General features: G+C 41.3%; 1 protein-coding gene across 1 annotated transcript in view; it reads right to left on the bottom strand.

Annotated features, from left to right (window-relative positions):
* Positions 1–20066, bottom strand: part of TYR (tyrosinase) — a 72269-nt gene that overhangs the window by 31953 nt on the left and 20250 nt on the right. The window contains exon 2 of the mRNA XM_087894581.1: positions 15053–15269. Coding sequence (XP_087750707.1) covers positions 15053–15269 — 217 coding nt within the window. The remainder of the gene's footprint in view (positions 1–15052; positions 15270–20066) is intronic.

The raw sequence follows: 20066 nt of genomic DNA, 5'->3' as shown, positions 1-20066 counted from the left end.
CTTAACAACCATCGTACTAACTTAACAACTGCAGTGATTCACTTCCCAAGGGTGGCAAGAAAAGTCGTAAACTGGGGCAAACTCGCTTAACCAATGTTTCACTTAGCAACATACCATAAATGTTGGGCTCAATTGTGGTCGTAACTCAAGGACTACCTGTATTTTATTATTATTATTTTTGTAGCCACATCAAGCTGCCAGCACACATTCAGTTTTCTAAGCAAGGAACATTATATTTGTCTCTGTTAACTTCCACTCCTTTACTTTCTCATTTCTTGAACCTGTGAAGTTTAGGGTTAGGCTTTGTCTGCAAATGCCTGTGGGTTATACCTCTATCAGTTATAATTCCTGGGACAGGAAGCGTAGCATAACAAAACAAGGGGAGCTGAAATGCCATTGGACACTGATTCTATGCCCATTACTATAGACACATTATCTGGAAATCTGCATAACCGACGAAGCTGAAAAAGCAGAGGAGCTACAGATCAAAGGAACGGAGGGAACAGTTTGAATATTTAACAGCCGCACATGTTTTTCTAACAATTTATTCTGGTGGGGAAAGTTGACAGCATTTTTGAGATAGCTCTGAGCTCAGCAGTAACAGACAGAAGGTGGTGTCTTTTTTTGAACATCAGTGCCTTGAGGAGTTGATGCTTCTAATAGCATCCAGGCAAGGAAAAAAAAAATAGAAAACCAGCTGTACAGCTATGTCTCTTGGGTGCAGTTTGAGGAGATACACTGATGGGACCTGAAAGAATAGAAATAGAAATAGAAATAGAAGTAGAAGTAGAAGTAGAAGTAGAAGTAGAAGTGGGAATGGGAATGGGAATGGGAATGGGAATGGGAATGGGAATGGGAATGGGAATGGGAATGGGAATGGGAATGGGAATGGGAATGGGAAGGGAAGGGAACGGAACAGAACAGAACAGAACAGAACAGAATTACTAAAATGGAATGGAAGGAATGGAATGGAATGGAATGGAATGGAATGGAATGGAATGGAATGGAATGGAATGGAATAGAATAGAATAGAATAGAATAGAATAGAATAGAATAGAATAGAATAGAATAGAATAGAATAGAATAGAATAGAATAGAATTCTTTATTGGCCAAGTGCAATTGGACACACAAGGAATTTGTCTTCGGTGCATAAGCTCTTAGTGTACATAAAAGATATGTGTGATAAATCATGATCATAGTCATCATAAATACATTCATCATAAATCATAAGATACAATACTTAGTGATAGTCTAATAAAATAATATAAACCGTAAAGATACAAGCAACAAAGTTATAGTCATAAGTAGAAAAGGAGATAGGTAATAGGAAGGATAAGAAGAATAGTAATAGTAAATAGTTTGACTATTTGGCAATAGCACTTAGACTGATATAGTGCTTCACAGTGTTTTACAGCCCTCTCTAAGTGGTTTACAGAGTCAGCCTATTGCCCCCCCCCACCTCATTTTACCCACCTCAGAAAGATGGAAGGCTGAGTCAACCTTGAGCCGGTGAGAATCGAACTCCTGGCTGTGGGCAGAGTCAGCCTGCAATCCTGCATTCTAACCACTATACTATGCACCACAGAAATGCATAAAAATAGGCCCCGGTTTAGTAATCACTGAGTAATAGCGTCATTTAAGGACCTCTTGGATTCAGGTTTGAAGGAAATGGTCATGTTGACTAAAGAGATGGTGAAAATTGCTATCAAGACAAGGTGTTATCTTTAATTCAGGTTCCTTGACTTACGACCACAATTGAGTCCGGAATCACTGTTGCTAAGTGAGACATCTACTGGATGAGTTTTGCCCCATTTGACAACCTTCCTTGCCGCAATAGTTAAGTGAATCCCTGCAGCTGTTAAGTTAGCAACATGGTTGTTGAGTGAATCTGGCTTACCCCATTGACTTTGCTTGTCAGAAGGTCGACAAAGGGGATCACATGATCACATGACCACCTCATAAATATGAGCCGGTTGCCAAGTGTCTGAATTTTGATCATGTGACCATGGGGGATGCTGCAATGGTCATAAGCGTGAAAAATCATCACAAGTCTCTTTGTTAAGGAATTCACAGAGCAACCCTTGAGTAGCAAGGGTGTGCACATGAAAACGATTGAGAGCAGTTACGAATAAACACAGCCAACACACAGATACACTGAGCTGTGTTTACTTTTTTAGGAAATAGTAATAAGGCACAGTCCAATAAACAGTCCAGGTCATACACAGATAAAGCAGTAGATAGTAAAACAATAAAGCAGTAGATAGTAAAACAATAGTCCAGGGATAATCCAATAACAAAGTCTTCTTACCAGTCGTCGTAGTCATACACAATAAACAGTTGCAAACAGTAGCAAACACAGCAAAGAGCAGTAAAGTTCAGCAAAGAGAAATAATGGTCAGAAAAGAGAAACAAACCATGTTTCAAGCTCTCTCTTAAGGACATTGGCTACAGAGCTAACCAATCAGGACACAGTATGATGCAATACAGCAATACAGTCTTAAAGCTATATTGAGGGTTTATATATTGCCAACCCAACAAGTTAGGTAATCAGCATTTCTTCAGTGGCGTTGTAACTTCAAGACAGTCACTAAATGAACTCTTGTCAGTCAAGGACGCCCTGCATTATTTTTACAAATAACTCAAGGCAGCAAACATATCCAGCACACCTTCCTCCTCCTACGCCGTTGCACAAGTCATAAAATGTTATCTAACACAATTGCGGCTCTTGATCTTTATTTTAGAAGTGATTCTGTTTTATTTCGCTCTAGGTGTGATAGCCACAGGAGAGCCAGTGGCCTTAGGAGATTCAATCTGAATACATAAACTAGGTGGTGGAGAGACAGAGCTGCCCTGTGCTTGCTTTTTGATGTTTAATTCTGAAACATGACACATCGCTGCTCATGTTGCTGGAAATAAGTGTACAAATAAGGGTAACCACTTGCTTTCCTTCAGCGGAATACCAGTCACCCTGAGGTGACTTATATTTGATCTGCAGAAGCTCCTTCGGTGTGACATGATAGCTGTGTTCCAATATCTCAGGGGCTGCCACAAAGAAGAGGGAGTCAAACTATTCTCCAAAGCACCTGACGGTAGAACAAGAAGCAACTGGTGGAAACTAATCAAAGAGAGAAGCAACCGAGAACTAAGGAGAAATTTCCTGACAGTTAGAACAATTAATCAGTGGAACAACTTGCCTCCAGAAGTTGTGATTGCTCCAACACTGGACATTTTGAAGAATTAATTAGATAACCATTTGTCTGAAGTGGTGTACGGTTTCCTGCCTAAGCAGGGGGTTGGACTAGAGGACCTCCAAGGCAGGGGCGGGTTCTAATTTTTTTTACTACCGGTTCTGTGGGCGTGGCTTATTTTGTGGGTGTGGCTTGGAGGTCATGTGACTAGGTCGGCGTGGCTAGCTGGTCAGAGTCATTTCTGGAAGGTCCTCGCACTTACCACCAGTCCTCACATTTACGACCCAACTCATTTGTTTGCTTTTAACACTGATCAGCTGTAGGACGGCCCTTTGAAGCCCCCCGGCAAGAGTTTAAACAGTTTTTTTCCCTCTAGTCATCAGCTGGGACTCAGGAGGCAGCAATAGATTGGGGGTGGGACCAAATAAAAGGTAAGAATAACATGGGGGGGTGGGGGGTGGGAGGGCGGGGGGGGGAGAACTGGTTCAGTGATGTCATATCGTCACCGCTACCGGATCGGCCGAACCGGACCGAACCGGGAGGAACCCACCACTGCTCCAAGGTCCCTTTCAACTCTGTTATTCTTATGCAGACTTGTTCTGCATGTCATGGATTCCATAAGATTTTGTGTAGATTTAAGAGGCATAAGGGTCCAAGAATTTATCACTGCTCGCTGTGACACACAGACATTTCTACCCACTTTTAGGTGGGGGGAAGTGCATCTTATACTCCGAAAAATACGGTATCTGATGAACAACGTTCCTCATTGGTGACAGGAAGGGCATCTGGCCATTAAATGCTCTGCTAGCTCCATTCAGTTGCCCAGACTCCACCCCGCCAGGGATTATGGAGTCGTTAAATGATGATTATGATTGAGATTGTTGAATCCAACCTATTGTTCCAAGCAGGAATTAAAATTGAAGCATTGCCTTTCCCCAAACCCTCCCCAATTTGTCTCATTCCTTCTTAAAGTGTAATTCTTGGAACTTGAATACAGAAGGGAGACCATTGAGTTCAACTATGCCCTCCTGCCAAATTAAAGCTTTTTTAAAAAATAAAGTTCTTCAGTCTCTACTGGATCACACAAGCCCTTATCCTACCCTCTGCAGTGATAACAAGCCTTAGCTTTCTTTGATATCTCAACGTTCATGTGATCACATATCAAATCTTTCAGTCTCTTTTCAAAGAGCTTAATGTCTAACCCCTAGTCATTCCTATTGATTTTTCAGTACTGGTTCCAATTTCTCTGAATCCTTCTTAAAGTTTGACATCCAGAACTGAACACAAGATTTGATGTGAAAGCTCATCAAAAGCAGAATAAAATGGAAGAGGATCAATCTCTTCTGGTTATTTAGAATTATGCTTCTGTTGATCCATCTTAAAATTGCAGTTTTCTCTTTTTTCTCTCTCATCCTTATTACATCAGTGACTCACGTCCATCTTATAATTAATGATTGTTTCCCTGAATTGGCCTTTTGAAGTGAATCAGGGCTTTAGAAGATCCAATTGTATAGGGACATTTTGAATTCTGAATCGACCCAATTAGGTACTCTGATTCAAAGTCTTACATCAAATGGACTCAGTTTTCCTAATTTAATCACTGAATCAAGAATCAATTACAGTTTCACAAAGCCAATCCTGGGCGAATCACTTCTTCTTAGCCCTAGGAAGGAGGCAATGACAAATCACTTCTGAAATCTTGGCAAGAAAACTGAAAAGGACTAGGCCAGACAGCCATCATGAGTCAAATCTGAGTTGAAGGCATGCACACAGAGAGAAAAATCACTGATCCAGATAAACACCTTTGAACCATCTGAATCAAGCAGATTTTGAATCATTTAAAAGCTAACTCACACATCCCTATTCCATAAACCCAAAGACACTACATCCTCCTAGCCCAGTGATGGCTAACCTTTTTGCCATCGCGTGCCAGGAGAGGGATGGGTGGGGGAGGTTCACGCATGCACGTGCCCACACCCATAATTCTATGTACCCCCCCTGCGCATGCGCGTGCAACCCCTTTCCCCCCCCGCTCCTGGCACGCGATGGCTTGGTAGGCCCATTTTTCTTTCTTACCTGGCTCCAGATCCTCTCTATGCATCTGGGAAGGGCAAAAACAGCTCTCTAGGAGTCTCTGGAGGCTAGGGACAGCAAAAAAACATCCCTTCTTGTCCCACCAGGAGTTGGGAAATGGACCCTTTCAGGCCTCCGGAGGGCCTCCGAGGGAGTGGGAAAGGCTATTTCACCCTTCCCAGATGCATAGAGAGGATCTGGAGCCAGGTAAGAAAGAAAAATGGGCCTTCCCCCCCCTCCCCGGCCCTCCGGAGGCAGGAAACAGCCTGTTTCCCTACTTCTGGTGGGCCCAGAAGGCCTGAAAATTAGCTGGCTGGCGTGCGCATGTGCGCCAAAGCTGAGCTGGTGTGCCCACTGATATGGCTACGTGTGCCACCTGTGGCACGCGTGCCATAGGCTCGCCATCACGGTCCTAGCCATTTCAGAAGTGGTTTGCCATTCTCTAAAATTTCGTCTTTTAATACAATTTTCAGGAAAGGTTCTCTTTCTTTAATGGCCCTAGAATTTGTGTCTAGTTTCATGAAAAGAAGGATTATAGGGACAACATGATAGCAGTGTTGCAATATCTCAAAGGCTGCCACAAAGGAGAGAGGGTCAACTTGTTATCCAAAGCACCTGAAGGCAAAACAAGGAGCAATGGATGGAAACTAACCAAGGAGAGAAGCAACCTAGAACTAAGGAGAAATTTCCTGACAGCTAGAACAATAAACCAGTGGAACGACTTGTCTCCAGAAGTTGTGAATGCTCCAACACTGGAAGACTTTTAAGAAGAGATTGGACAACCACTTGTCTGAACTGGTATAGGTTTTCCTGCTTGAGCAGGGCGTTGGACTAGAAGACCTCCAAAGTCCCTTCCAACTCTGTTATTCTGTTATGGACTTCTAATCCCAGAATTTTTTCTGATAGCCATGCCAGCTGGGGAATTTTGAGAACTGAAGTCCATGCATTGGAAAGATACCAAATTTGCAGAAATCTCCTATAAATCTACTGGTATTAAAAATAAGGTTGCTGGACTGAAATCTTATACTTTCAAATCTGCAAACTGAAGATGATTGCTGTTGGAAGAAATGTCCATCTGGGTTTAATTCAAAGTGGGGAGAAAGACACTGGAAACATGGAGGCTATTTGGAAAGATGGTTTAATGGTGGACAGGACCACATGGTTTGACGTCCTGGGTAGCTGACCACATGGAGTGGAGCGTGAGATATATTTATACCCTCTCTTGGGCTTTGAACTTGCTTCCTGTTCCTGTGAAAGAAATGTATTCTGATTGGTTGTCAGACTCCCATGGGGCCATGCAAGGGTAACTTTGTAGGTTGTCTTGAGTCCCAGGCTTGGTTGAATCTTCATAATAATCATAAGTTTATTTGTCAATCATATATAAGATAACAGGTAAAAGTATAAACATAATTTGAATACATGAAAAGAGTAAGTAAAAAAGGAATATTAGGACAGGGACGGTAGGCATGTTGGTGCGTTTACGCATGCCCCTTACAGACCTCTTAGGAATGGGGTGAGGTCAACAGTAGACAGTTTAAGGTTAAAGTTTTGGGGGTTTGGGGAAGAAACCACAGAGTCAGGTAGTACATTCCAGGCATTGACCACTCTGTTGCTGAAGTCGTATTTTCTGGAATCGAGTTTGAAGCGGTTTACCTTAAGTTTGTATCTATTGTGTGCTCGTGGATTATTGCAGTTGAAGCTGAAGTAGTCATTGACAGGTAAGATGTTGTAGAAGATAATTTTATGTACTATGCTTAGTCAGACTGAAGTCAGCGTAGTTCTAAGTTGTCTAAGCCCAAAATTTGGAGTCTGGTGGCATAAGGTATTTTATTGCGGTTACAGGAATGGAGGATTCTTCTCATAAAATATCTCTGGACTCTCTCGATTGTATTAATGTCCGATATGCAGTGCAGCTTCCAGACAGATGAGCTGTATTCAAGAATTGGTCTAGCAAATGTTTTGTATGCTCTAGTTAGTAGTACAACATTATCAGAGAAGAAGCTACGCAAGATTAGGTTAACAACTCTTAATGCCTTTTTGGCAATGTTGTTACAGTGAGCTCGGGCACTTAGATCTTTAGAAATAAGTACTCCAAGGTCCTTGACAGAGTGAGGGTCATCTACAAGGTCATGTCCATCTAATTTCTTTTTTATGTTTTGATTTCCCCCCCCCCAGTTGCTATGTGGTGAGATGAGTAGAGGGCTAATAATAATAATAAACTTTATTGTCATTGTATGTGTATACACAGTATACACCTACAACAAAATTTACTTAACACCCAAAGACCAGGTCCCACACACATAATCCCTAAACATACTCCCACCCACCACAATTCCCCACCCCTAAACCACCCAAACATCCACACAACATAACAATCCTATCATGTCCTGAGGGTGAAGGTATTTTGTCTTGTAGATTAGCTGGCCCAGCCTTTTGTCTTGTAGATAGGATGGCCCAGTCTTTCTAGGGCTATTAGCAAAGGTGGGGGCTGCTTTCCAGGAACATGTTTCTCCTTTTCTCATCTAGGGAGGTATAATATTCTGTCTTTTTAATATTTCCTAGAATATTTCATTCTTCTAGGAGAGGGGTGGGTGCTAACTTCCTACAATGCCAACCAGAAATGTATATATTGTTAAGAAAAATATTTAAGAGAATTTTCCCCTCACATTAGTTATGAACGTACCTTGCAAGACACAGTTAGACAGCTCAGTTTCAAGGAACATCTGAGTTGTTGTTTTTTTGCTATGTTAAGAGTCTGTTGTTTTCTCTAATATCTTTCTTTCAACAGCTATGGGATAGTTTTAGTATACAGTCGTTTCTCTTAGCTTTTAGCATCTTATTTATAAAGCAAAGTCGCCCTTGTGTAATTCCAGAGAGGCTCAAGATTGTAACAAGACGAACATAATGTGATTATTAAAAACGTTTCTCTCCTCTATCTTCTTCTAAATCTCCTCTCTTAAAGTAGTTTTGAAACACCCACATGGACCTTACATCTTTTTTTCAAATATTAGTTTCTCTTTCTGTGATTTTAGCTAGAGTTCTCCATCAGTTTATATTCTTATATATCAGAGAGGTTTGCCAGTGAAGTTTGCTTGTTTATATTTCCTTTAGTTCATAAAAGAAAGTTACACAAAGGTTCAAAAAATATGGGAATGTCTACTTTAATGAAAAGAAGGACTAGGGGACATGATAACTGTGTTCCAATATCTCAGGGGCTGCCACAAAGAAGAGGGAGTCAAACTATTCTCCAAAGCACCTGAGGGCAGGACAAGAAGCAATGGGTGGAAACTAATCAAGGAGAGAAGCAACCTAGAACTAAGGAGAAATTTCCTGACAGTTAGAACAATGAATCAGTGGAACAACTTGCCTCCAGAAGTTGTGAATGCCCCAACACTGGAAATTTTTAAGAAGACGTTGGATAACCATTTGTCTGAAGTGGTGTAGGATTTCCTGCCTAAGCAGGGGGTTGGACTAGAAGACCTCCAAGGTCCCTGTTATTCTATTCTATTCTAAATATGATAAATGGCAAATAAAAATATTTCATTACAGTGCACCATCCTATTTCTCTATGTCTCTTCAAAGGATCAATCATGCCCACTTGTGGTTAACAGAATTGCAGGTTTATTTAATTACGTATTTGCCTTTCATTCAGGTGTTTGATAGTCATTCTTTTTAATTTTTTCTCCCAGAGCATCAACCCCGCAAGAAACTGAATAGGCCAAAGAAGGATATTTGTCTGAAAATGGATTAAAACTTGGATATCTCGATTCTTGAATCCTTGAACTTCTGCATCAGGCTCACTATCATTTTTTTTTTTTTTTGTAAGAATTATTTGTATTTATTTTATTTATACTTCAGATTTGGAGACTGTCCATCTCACTCAGCGTTTCCTCAATAAACAATTTGCAAATAAATATTCTCATAAGCATTAATTTCCTTCCTTTATTTACTCTATTTGTTTCGCTGCCCATCGCAGGCCAGTGTCAGGTTGTAAATAAATCCTAAAAACAATAAAAGCACAATACCAAAACTGCTTTCTTTCAAGAGGCAACTGGACTTTCTGGTTTTTCTTTGAAGATGTTTCACTTCTCATCCAAGAAGCTTCTTCAGCTCTGACTGGATGGTGGGGAATGGAAGGATCCATCCAGTCAGAGATGAAGAAGATTCTTGGATGAGGAGCAAAACGTCTTCAAAGAAAAACCAGAAAGTCCAATTGCCTCTTGAAAAAAAGCACCTTTGACACAATCACGACCTGGATGACTGAGAATCTCCATAGACAATATCAAAAGAAATAAAAAACAATTAACAGTCAAGAGATATAATCCATTAGTGTCAATATAACCAGGAAACCGTGCCCTTCACAATCTTGGGATAGCTTTAATGGTTCATAAACTTCACTTATTTGTATTTTTTAAATTTTCTTGGTACCCCACCTTTGTTATTTTAAAAAATGACTCAGCAAATTCAACCTTCTTCCTCCTATTTTTTATATTTATTTATTATTTATTTATTATTTGAACTTGTATGCCGCCCTATCTCCGAAAGGACTCAGGGCGGCTCACAACAATAAAAACAGGCAAAATCAATGTTAAAAATACCCAATAAGATTATTAAAAAACTATTATAATCCCCTTTAAAACCCTTTCAGTCCAAACCAGCCAGGCAAAATAACCATGTTTTAATGTCACGGCGGAAAGAGCGAAGGTTAGGGGCCACCCGGAGCTCCAGGGGGAGCTGATTCCACAGGGTAGGTGCGCCCACAGAGAAGGCCCGCTCTCTAGGGGTTGCCAGCCGACATTCTCTGGCCGACAACACCCCAAGGAGGCCCTCCCTGTGAGAACACACCGGGCGATGGGGAGTGTCGCTGGCCGCAGATGGTCAGCCAAATACCCCGGGCCTAAGTAATTATCAGCACCTTGAATCTCACCCGGAGGGCAACCGGTAGCCAATGCAGATCCCACAGGAGAGGTGTAACATGAGAGTGTCGGGACACTCCCATTACTACTTGCGCGGCCGCATTCTGAAGCCTCCGAGTGGTCTTCAGGGGCAGCCCCATGTAGACAGCATTGCAGTAGTCAATCTGGGATATATTACCAGCCAAAGAATAAGCTGGAATAGATAGTTTCATCCATCCATTCTGGCTCAGAATTTTGGAAACCGAAGCCTCAAATATATCTACAAATATAAGCACAGATTGGAGGCAACTGAGGTACAGATAGTCCTTGACTTACAACCATTGGAGCTATAACTGTTTGGAACTACAACAACACTGGAAAAAGAGTGACTTATCATCAGTTTTCCCACTTACGACCATTGCAGTATTTTCATGGTCACGTGATCAAAATTGGTGCACTTGGCAACTGGCATGTACTTATGACAGTTGCACTGTCCCATGTTCATGTGATCGCCATGTGTTAGCTTCCCAGCTGGCTTCTTCTGACAAGCAAAGTCAATAGGGGATGCAGTGGTGAAATGTAAAAGTTGTTACTACCAGTTCTGTGGGCGTGGCTTGGTGGGGGGGGGAATGTGACTGGGTGGGCGTGGCCAATTTTTTTTTTTTTTACTTTTAAAAGCATTTTTTCTACAACCTTAAGAGGTTGCAGAAAAAAATGCTTTTAAAAGCCTCTGACGATCAGGCAACTCAGCTGGGATCCTCAGAGGCTTTTAAAGGCATTTTTTTTTTCCTACAACCTCTTCGGCGGAAAAAATGCTTTTAAAAGTAAAAAAAAAAGCTTCTGATGATCGCGTGGCTCAGCTGTGCATGGGAGTGTGTGGGGCAGGGATTTTTGCTACTGGTTCTCCGAACCACCCGCTGCCATCGCTATTGGATCAAGTGATCCGGTCCGAACTGGGAGCATTTCACCCCTGAGGGGATGTCATATTCATTTAACAACCACATAGTCCACTTAAAACTGCAGTGATTCACTTAACAACCATGGCCAAAAATAAGGTTATAAAAGGGGGCACGACTCACTTAACAACTGCCTGGCTTAGCAACAGAAATCTTGGAATCAATTGTGGTTGTAAGTCAAGGATTACCTACACATTACTAGAGGAGGAAGAAAATCCAAACAGCTAATTTGATTATCTAAGAAAGTTGTGGCAAGCTGGGTTTTATTTTGGTTTTATTTCCCTAAAAGCGACTATGCAAAATCTTGTTAGAGATTGCCGATAAACATACAAAACACAGTTCTATAACCATTATTAGCATTTCCACAAAAATTACATTTATTACTGAGAATTTTTTTTTCTAAAAAAATGTTAATTTCATGTACATAAATAGAAACGAAGAAGAGATAACCGTTTGTTCCAAATAACTTTTAAGGACACAGATTTGTACCGGAAGCTGATATTTAAAGTTATTTATTTCGCGGAGATGTAATATTTGCAAAGGTACACAATGTAGTCCCGTTTGGCGAGGAAAGCAAAAACATTTTAAATGTTTCTATTGTGCGGTGAATGCACAGCTGCACAAAATAAGCAATTATAATGCATGCGATTAGTGCATTAGGAGTACTGTGTACAAAATGGCTGCATTAGTTTGAAAAAGACAGTGATAAGATGGTGAAGGATTTGGGGGGGGAAAAAGACTTTTGAGGAACAGTTAAAGGAGCTGGGTTGGTTTAAATTACAGAGAAGACAGCTGAAGGAAAATAGGATATTGGGCTTCAGATTATCAAGGGTGAAGGATCCACACCTGTGAAGATCTAATTAAATTGATTTATTGCTACTCATGCCCAGAGGTGATATTCAGCCGGTTCGGACAGGTTCACCCGAACCGGTAGCGGAGATCGCGGGTGTGCCCGCTCACCCGCCCCAGCGCTATGCCGTCCTATTTAGCCACGTTTTTGAGGCTGGGCACATGCGCGGAAGGCACGTACACGAGCAAAGCGCATGCACAGGCCGGGTGCATGTGCAGAGGTGTGCGTGTGTGCGATGCGAGCATGCACATGCGGGGTGAACTGGTGGTAACAATATCTGAAACCCACCGCTGCTCCTGCCTATGCACAGGAATATCCTCAGCTAATAATTAGCCCCTGCTAAGAGTTAGATAAAGGTCAACAGAATTAGCCCACTTGCGGCTACATAGAGATTCTAGGCTGATTCCTCATTTAACCCGGATCACCCCGGATCACCCCAACGATGCCCTTGAAGTGATGTCCCGGTGCCTGGAGGCCGTCCGGATCTGGATGGGGAGGAACAGGCTCAGGCTCAACCCATCCAAGACCGAGTGGCTGTGGTTTCCGACGTCCCGATATAGGCAGTTGACGCCATCACTGACTATTGGGGGCGAATCATTGGGCCCCACGGAGAGGGCTCGCAACTTGGGCGTCCTCCTGGATTCACGGCTGTCTTTAGAAGAGCACTTGACGGCCGTGACCGGGAGGATTTTTCATCAGGTTCGCCTGATTCGCCAGTTGCGTCCCTTTCTGGATCGGGACTCGTTACGCACGGTCACTCATGCCCTCGTCACCTCCCGCCTGGACTATTGTAATGCTCTCTACATGGGGCTCCCCTTGAGGAGCACCCGGAGGCTCCAACTGGTGCAGAGTGCGGCCGCGCGGGTGGTAATGGGAGCGACGTGGCGCTCCCATGTGACACCTCTCCTGCGCGAGCTGCACTGGCTCCCGGTGGTCTTCCGGGTGCGCTTCAAGGTTTTGGTTACCACCTTTAAAGCGCTCCATGGCTTAGGACCTGGTTATTTACGGGACCGCCTACTACCACCAATAGCCTCCCACCGGCCAGTACGCTTTCATAGAGAGGGACTCCTCCGGGTGCCGTCAGCCAAACAATGTCGGCTGGCGACCCCTAGGGGGAGAGCCTTCTCTGTGGGGGCACCTACCGTCTGGAATGAGCTCCCCCTGGAGATACGGAGGATCCCGGATCTGCGCACCTTCCGCCGCGCTGTGAAGACCTTTTTATTCCAGCAGGCGGGCTTGGCCTAATCTCTTCCCTTTTAAATATGTAAATTTTAATCTGTTTTTAAATTATTGGGGTGTTTTAATCTGTCTGGGCCAAAATAATTTAATTTGATTTTATCTGGTTTTTAAATTTTTTATGTCTATGTTATTTTATTGTTTGGCTGTTCACCGCCCTGAGTCCTTCGGGAGTAGGGCGGTATACAAATCGAATAAATAAATAAATAAATAAATAAATAAATAAATAAATAAACTCTGCCCCCAGGTTCTGCCGCTTTTTTTCCTTACACAGATTCTTCATTATTTCTCCAGAGACAGCACCAAAAACAATATAAGGAAAGAGGTTCTGGATAGACATCAGGAGAAACTCCTTGACTGGATGAACTGAGAGTCAATGGAAAGGTTGTCACATGTTGAGGTGAGTTCTTCAGAGTTTGGATAGTTGTCTGCCAGAATTTCTACAGTAGAACCTGATGAAGTTTCTGAGTCATACAGGTAACGTTGTCTGAATGTTAAGTCATGGCAAGTGGACAGCAGTGGGTTTCACATTTTGTTGCTACCAGTTCGCCGTGCGCACTCAAGCTTGCTTTGTGCATACGTGCACCTTCTGTGCATGCGCTTTCCTCACATACGTGCCTTCCGCGCATGCACACCTTCTGCACATGCGTGCCTTCTTCACATGCACCCGGTCTCAAAACCGTGCCTAAATAGGACAGCATAGAGCCAGGGCAGCTCACCCGCGATCTCCGCTACCAGTTCACCCAAACTGGTACGAACCGGCTGAATACCATCTCTGCAACTGGACTTATTTTTCTTGTTAGTTTGAGACGTTTCACTGCTCATCCAAGTAGTTTTGTCAGAGAAAGTTAGTTGGGCAAAGAGTTGTTGGAATGTACCAACTCCTCTTCTGTATTTCTATAGTAGAACTTGCACTGAAATATTTGATTCCTTCTAACTCTCATAGTCTAAGGGCAGATAAATGCATAGTTTTACGTAATTAACACAAACATACATAGGCCCTCAATTCCACGTACCCATAAACCAGAATGCCATATGCTGAGAAGATAATCCAGCTCAACTCCCACTCATATTTTGAAAGCTCATCCATCCAAAACTGAATTGGTATTCGTCTCCTGATAACATGCTCTTCAGAATTATTCACTAGATTTGATTGGATTAGTCGTATGTTGAAGTTCTAGAACATTGTTAGATGTTTCTGGTAAATTGTTCCCTCTGACCTTCTCAGTCAATTTTGCCTCTTGCTTTAAGATCTAACTCACATAGCAGCCGTTTCAGATAGTTCCAGGTACATTTTCTTAATTATGAAGTAGTCCAAAAGCAGGTAATGCTAGATACAGTGGTGGAATTCCAATTTCTTTACTACCAGTTCTGTGGGCGTGGCTTGGTGGGCGTGGCTTGGTGGGTGTGGCAGGAGAAGGATACTGCAAAATCTCCATTCCCACCTCAGTCCAGGGGAAGGATACTGCAAAATTCCCATTCCCTCCCCACTCCTGGGGGAAGGATATTGCAAAATCTCCATTTCCTCCTGATCAGCTGGGACTCAGGAGGCAGAGAATAGATGGGGGCCGGGTCAGCCAGAGATGGTATTTGCCGGTTCCCATGGGAGTTGGGTGGCATAGAAATTCGATAAATTAAATTAAATTAAATTCTCCAAACTACTCAAAATTTCCGCTACCGGTTCTCCAGAACCTGTCAGAACCTGCTGAATAGCTGGCTAGATAGCATTACGGTATTCATGTGTGAAAATTCAGCATATAAAACAGCATATAAAATGTGTATCGAAATATAAAACCTGTAACAGTGACACACAATATTGCATTAGAAATCATGAAAAGAGGGGCAAACCTTACCCTCCAAAGTATTCCGGAAACTGAAGTTAGCCATTTTATCCATTGTCCCGGTTTCATATTGTGTCAGACTTAAGCAGAATTCAACTTCAGCTGAAGTTGGAAGCCGAGGCGTTCTCCTTTTATCGTGGTTGCCAGGATTTCGAAGGACAGGCCCTTCATTCGTTCCATTACAAAGGGATTGGCGGCTGTTGTACTCTTCCGATTGGGTGCAAATGACCTAGAAGAGGATACAGAAGGTGACACAGGGTTGGGATGAGACCTTTGGGACCAGTAAGACTGTTTTCAAAACCATGAAGTTCCAGCTCGGATCAGGAGATCTGTGCAGATAAACAAGCATCTCAGACTTCTCAAGCTTCTAGGGGATTGGAGGCTAAAACAGATGAAGAAAGGTTGCAGGAATTGGGTATGTCTAGTTTAATGAAAAGAAGGACTAGGGGAGACATGATAGCAGCCTTCCGATATCTCAGGGGCTGCCACAAAGAAGAGGGAGTCAAGCTATTCTCCAAAGCACCTGAGGGCAGGACAAGAAGCAATGGGTGGAAACTCATCAAGGAGAGGAGCAATTTAGAACTTAGGAGAAATTTCCTGAGAGATACAACAATTAATCAGTGGAACGACTTGCCTCCAGAAGTTGTGGGTGTTCCAACATTGGAAGTTTTGAAGAAGAGATTGGACAACCATTTGTCTGAAGTGGTGTAGGGTTTCCTGCCTAAGCAGGGGGTTGGACTAGAAGACCTCCAAGGTCCCTTCCAACTCCGTTATTCTATTCTATTCTATTCTATTCTATTCTATTCTATTCTATTCTATTCTATTCTATTCTATTCTATTCTATTCTGGTGTAAAACCGGGGGGAACTTTGACCCCTCTTTCAAACCAACGATCCTCTCTGTCCATGTGGACTTTGAGTCAATGTGGACTTTGCTGTCCTCAAAAGAGTGGCCTGTGTCTTTTAAATGCAGATGGACTGCTGAATCTAGTCCTGATGTGTTATTTATTTATTTATTTATTTATTTATTTATTTATTTATTTATTTATTTATTTATTTATTTACACGTATTTATATGCCGCCCTTCTCCCAAAGGAGGTGAACACAAGCAAAAACATACAATAAAAATCCGAATTAAAACCAGTTAAAATCAAATAATAATAAATAATAAAACCCAAGAACCTGAATCAGCCCATTTGTTGAAATAGCCAAGTCTTCAGGGCTCAACGGAAGGAATGGAGATCAGGCGCCGTCTGGAGCTCGGTGGGTAACTCGTTCCAGAGGGCAGGGGCGCCCACAGAGAACGCCCTACCCCTGGACGTCGCCAGATGACATTGTCTGGTCGACGGTACCCTGAGTAGAGCTGCCCTGTAAGAGCGGACAGGATGGTGGGTGGCAGGCAGGAGATGGTCCTACCCTGGACCTAAGCCATGTTCTTCTATGTTGTGCCATGTGTTTTTGAAGTAGTTGTTTTGTTTCCCCAATGTACAGATCTGCACATGGCTCACAGCATTGTACTGCATATACCACGTTGCTCAGTTTCTGTCTGGGTGTTTTATCCTTGGGGTAGACAAGCTTCTGTCTTAGGGTATTCTTGGGTTTCAAGTGTGCATGTAAGTTATTTGGCTGAAGTATAGTGCATGCAGTATAGTTCAAAACGAGTGCCTTGATCATTAGTAGATCAGATTCTTGTGCATAGGTTGCATAGAATAAACATGTTATACTTTTGAACCATATCCTGGCTCCTGATTTCTTGCACCCAACAATGAGGGTATGAGACTTGGGCTGCGACTTTGATAGGGAAGTCTTGTGTTCAAGCCAGCATTCATCCATAGAAGAAGCTTCTTGGATGAGAAGCGAAACTTCTTCAAAAGAAAAAACAACAACAAATCCATTGTCTCCTGAAAAAGCATCTTTGGGATTCAACTGGAAGGTGCCTTCTGTGGCTCAGTTGTTGACTTCTCCCTTTATTTCTGACTCTTTCTGATTCTTCTTGCATCTCAAAATATTCTCAGCCATTCTTTTTCCAGCCTCGCAGTCAAAAGCTTCAGTTCCAGTTCATTCAGTTCTTTCTGATGATCCGACTTTTAGAGACCTCTGTTACAATTGGGAAAATCATAACCTTGACTGTCCATATCTTTGCTGTCAGGGAGATGTCTCTCCACTTTGATATTTTGACTGGATTTCTCAAAGACTTTCCCCCCCAAGCAGCTGTCATCTCTTTATCGCGGGGGCTACAGTCACAATCCAGTGAATCTGTGAATCTAGGAAGATAGCATCTCTTATTATTCTTCCTATTTGCATTGAGTGTCCATTGCCTGCTAACATAGGGTTCTTGGTTGTTTAATACTAAGCAGCACATTTTTTGCATTCTTTTCTTCCTTGTTCAACAAAGGTTCTTGTTTAGGATAACTACCCATTTTTGGTAGGATATTTTTTTAAAAAAATTCCTTATCCACTACTGTGTTTTCCCCTACTGGATTAAAAGCTACAGCTGGAACTTCAATTGCATTGTCTTGTAAGATTTTTAATCAATAAACTGATATTTAATTAATAAACAACAATCAATAAATCAATAAAATAAATAATCAGTCATCCAGGTTATGGTTTGTCCTAAAGGTGCTTTTTTGAAAGGCAACTGGACTTTCTTGTTTTTTTTCCTTGAAGATGTTTCACTTCTCATCCAAGAAGTTTCTTCCATTCTGAAGAAGAACGGAAGAAGCTTCTTGGATGAAAAAGCGAAACATCTTCAAGGAAAAAACAAGAAAGTCCAGTTGCCTTTTGAAAAACCACCTAAACTGATATTTTCTCAACCCCTGCAACTTGATGCTAGGAATATTTTCTTGGACGGACGATTGTTTATTTATTTATTGCAATTATCTATTTGCAGCAAACATCTCTGCTTGAATTTTCTTTTCTTTTTTTTTTGAAAAAAGTTTTTTATTTTTATTTTTCATCAACATGTTTAAATGTGCAGTCTTTTATCCATCCTTATACATTATTCGTTCATCTTCTTTTTAAACTTCCATTAGGTAATTAATTAATTATTTGTTTGTTCGGGTCTGCTCTTTTACCATTTCCTTCTTTTGTTTTACTACAACCTTTTCTTTTCCCCTACCATTCTTTCTCCTCCTTTCTTTCTTCTTTCCTCATTCCTCCTCTCCTTTCCTTTCCTACTTCCTTTCCTCTTTCCCCTCTCCTCTCTTCTTCCTCCCCTTCTTACCCTCTCTCCTGCTCTTCTTTCCCCTTCCTTCTTCCTCTCCTTTTCCCATTCTTCTTTTCTCTTCTTCTCACCTCCCAACTCCCTTACTTTGCCCTCTCTATTCCTCCCCTCTTTTCCATTCCTTTGTTGTTTCCTTTTTTAATTCAATCTGAGATGGTATTTGAGCAAACCCGATTTCTATTTACATATGTCTTCATTTCCAATTTCATTTTTTACTTTACTATTATTCCTCTAGTATTCCTGTACATTTTTTAATCAATCCATGTATCATCTGGGTATAACATTTGTGCTATCATCTTCAAAGTTTACCATTATTTCTTAAAATATATATTTATCTTTCCTTCTTTCATTTAATTTTAATATACTACAACATATTCATCTCAAAGTTCTTGTCTTTATTCTGTTTATTATCTATACTCACTTGCTATCCATTGATAAAATCTCTGCTTGAATTTTCATTCTACATACCAGAATGCTTAGTTCTAGAGGGATCAAATCTGCATACTTACCTGCAATTTCAGATTTTTCCCCATTCTTCTGTATATTCTCACTATCCCATCTTTATAACTTCTTTCACCAATAATTCTTTGCTCTTTTTTTTGTCCTTTATTGTACTTATCTTTACATAAAAGTTCCCTTGATATTTTCTTAAGATTAAGAAAATTCTTTTCTTAAATCTCCTGCCTTTCCTGTTTGGGTTGCTTGCATTATAAATATAAAGCTTTTGTCTTTTCTTACACTTTCCTGGCACTCTGTGTTTAGGTGGACGTTTTTTTCCCGCTTTCCCTTTCTCTTCTCTTTTTTCCTCCTGATTTCAATGTATCAGCACGTTCTACTTTGTCTATTTGAGGACATTTTTATTTTTTGCTTCCTTATGATGCTATGCATTTCCCTCCAGAGTTCATCAGATTTTCCATTTATCAAGTATAATCCATTCCTTCCTTTTTTCATTCAGCATATAATTATATATTATAATTATATACCTAATCTTGTGTAGCTTCTTCTCCAATAATATTACACTACTAACCAGAGCATACAAAACATTTGCTAGACCAATTCTCGAATACAGCTCATCTCTGGAACTTGCACTGCATATCGGACATTAATACAATTGATCGAGTCCAGAGATATTTCACAAGAAGAGTCCTCCACTCCTCTGCTCGTAACAAAATACCCTATGCCACCAGACTTGAAATTCTGGGTTTAGAAAATTTAGAACTACGCCGCCTTCATTATGACCTAAGCATAGCTCATAAAATCATCTGCTACAATGTCCTATCTGTCAATGACTACTTCAGGTTCAACCACAACAATACACAAGCACACAATAGATACAAACTTAAAGTGAACTGCTCCAAACTCGACTGCAGAAAATACGACTTCAGCAACAGAGTGGTCAATGCCTGGAATGCACTACCAGACTCTGTGGTCTCATCCCAAAACCCCCAAAATTTTAACCTAAGACTGTCTACTGTTTATGTTTATGTTTTATGTTTTATTTGATTTGTATACCGCCCTACTCCCGAAGGACTCAGGGCGGTGAACAGCCAAACAATAAAATAACATAGATACAAAAAATTTAAAAAACCAGATAAAATCAAATTAAATCATGTTGACCTCACCCCCATTCCTAAGAGGTCTGTAAGGGGCGTGCATAAGTGCACCAGCGTGCCTACCGTCCCTGTCCTAATGTTCCCTTTAATTGTATTCATTTTATGTGTTCAATTCATGCTTATACTTATATATATTATCTAATATGTACTCGACAAAATAAATAAATAAATAAATAAATAAATAAATAAATA

This window comes from Pantherophis guttatus, chromosome 5 (genome assembly GCF_059756535.1).
Source record: "Pantherophis guttatus breed Tessera chromosome 5, ASM5975653v1, whole genome shotgun sequence".
Taxonomy (NCBI): domain Eukaryota; kingdom Metazoa; phylum Chordata; class Lepidosauria; order Squamata; family Colubridae; genus Pantherophis; species Pantherophis guttatus.
Note: the sequence above shows the minus strand (reverse complement) of the source record. Positions and strands in the feature narration are given on the sequence as shown.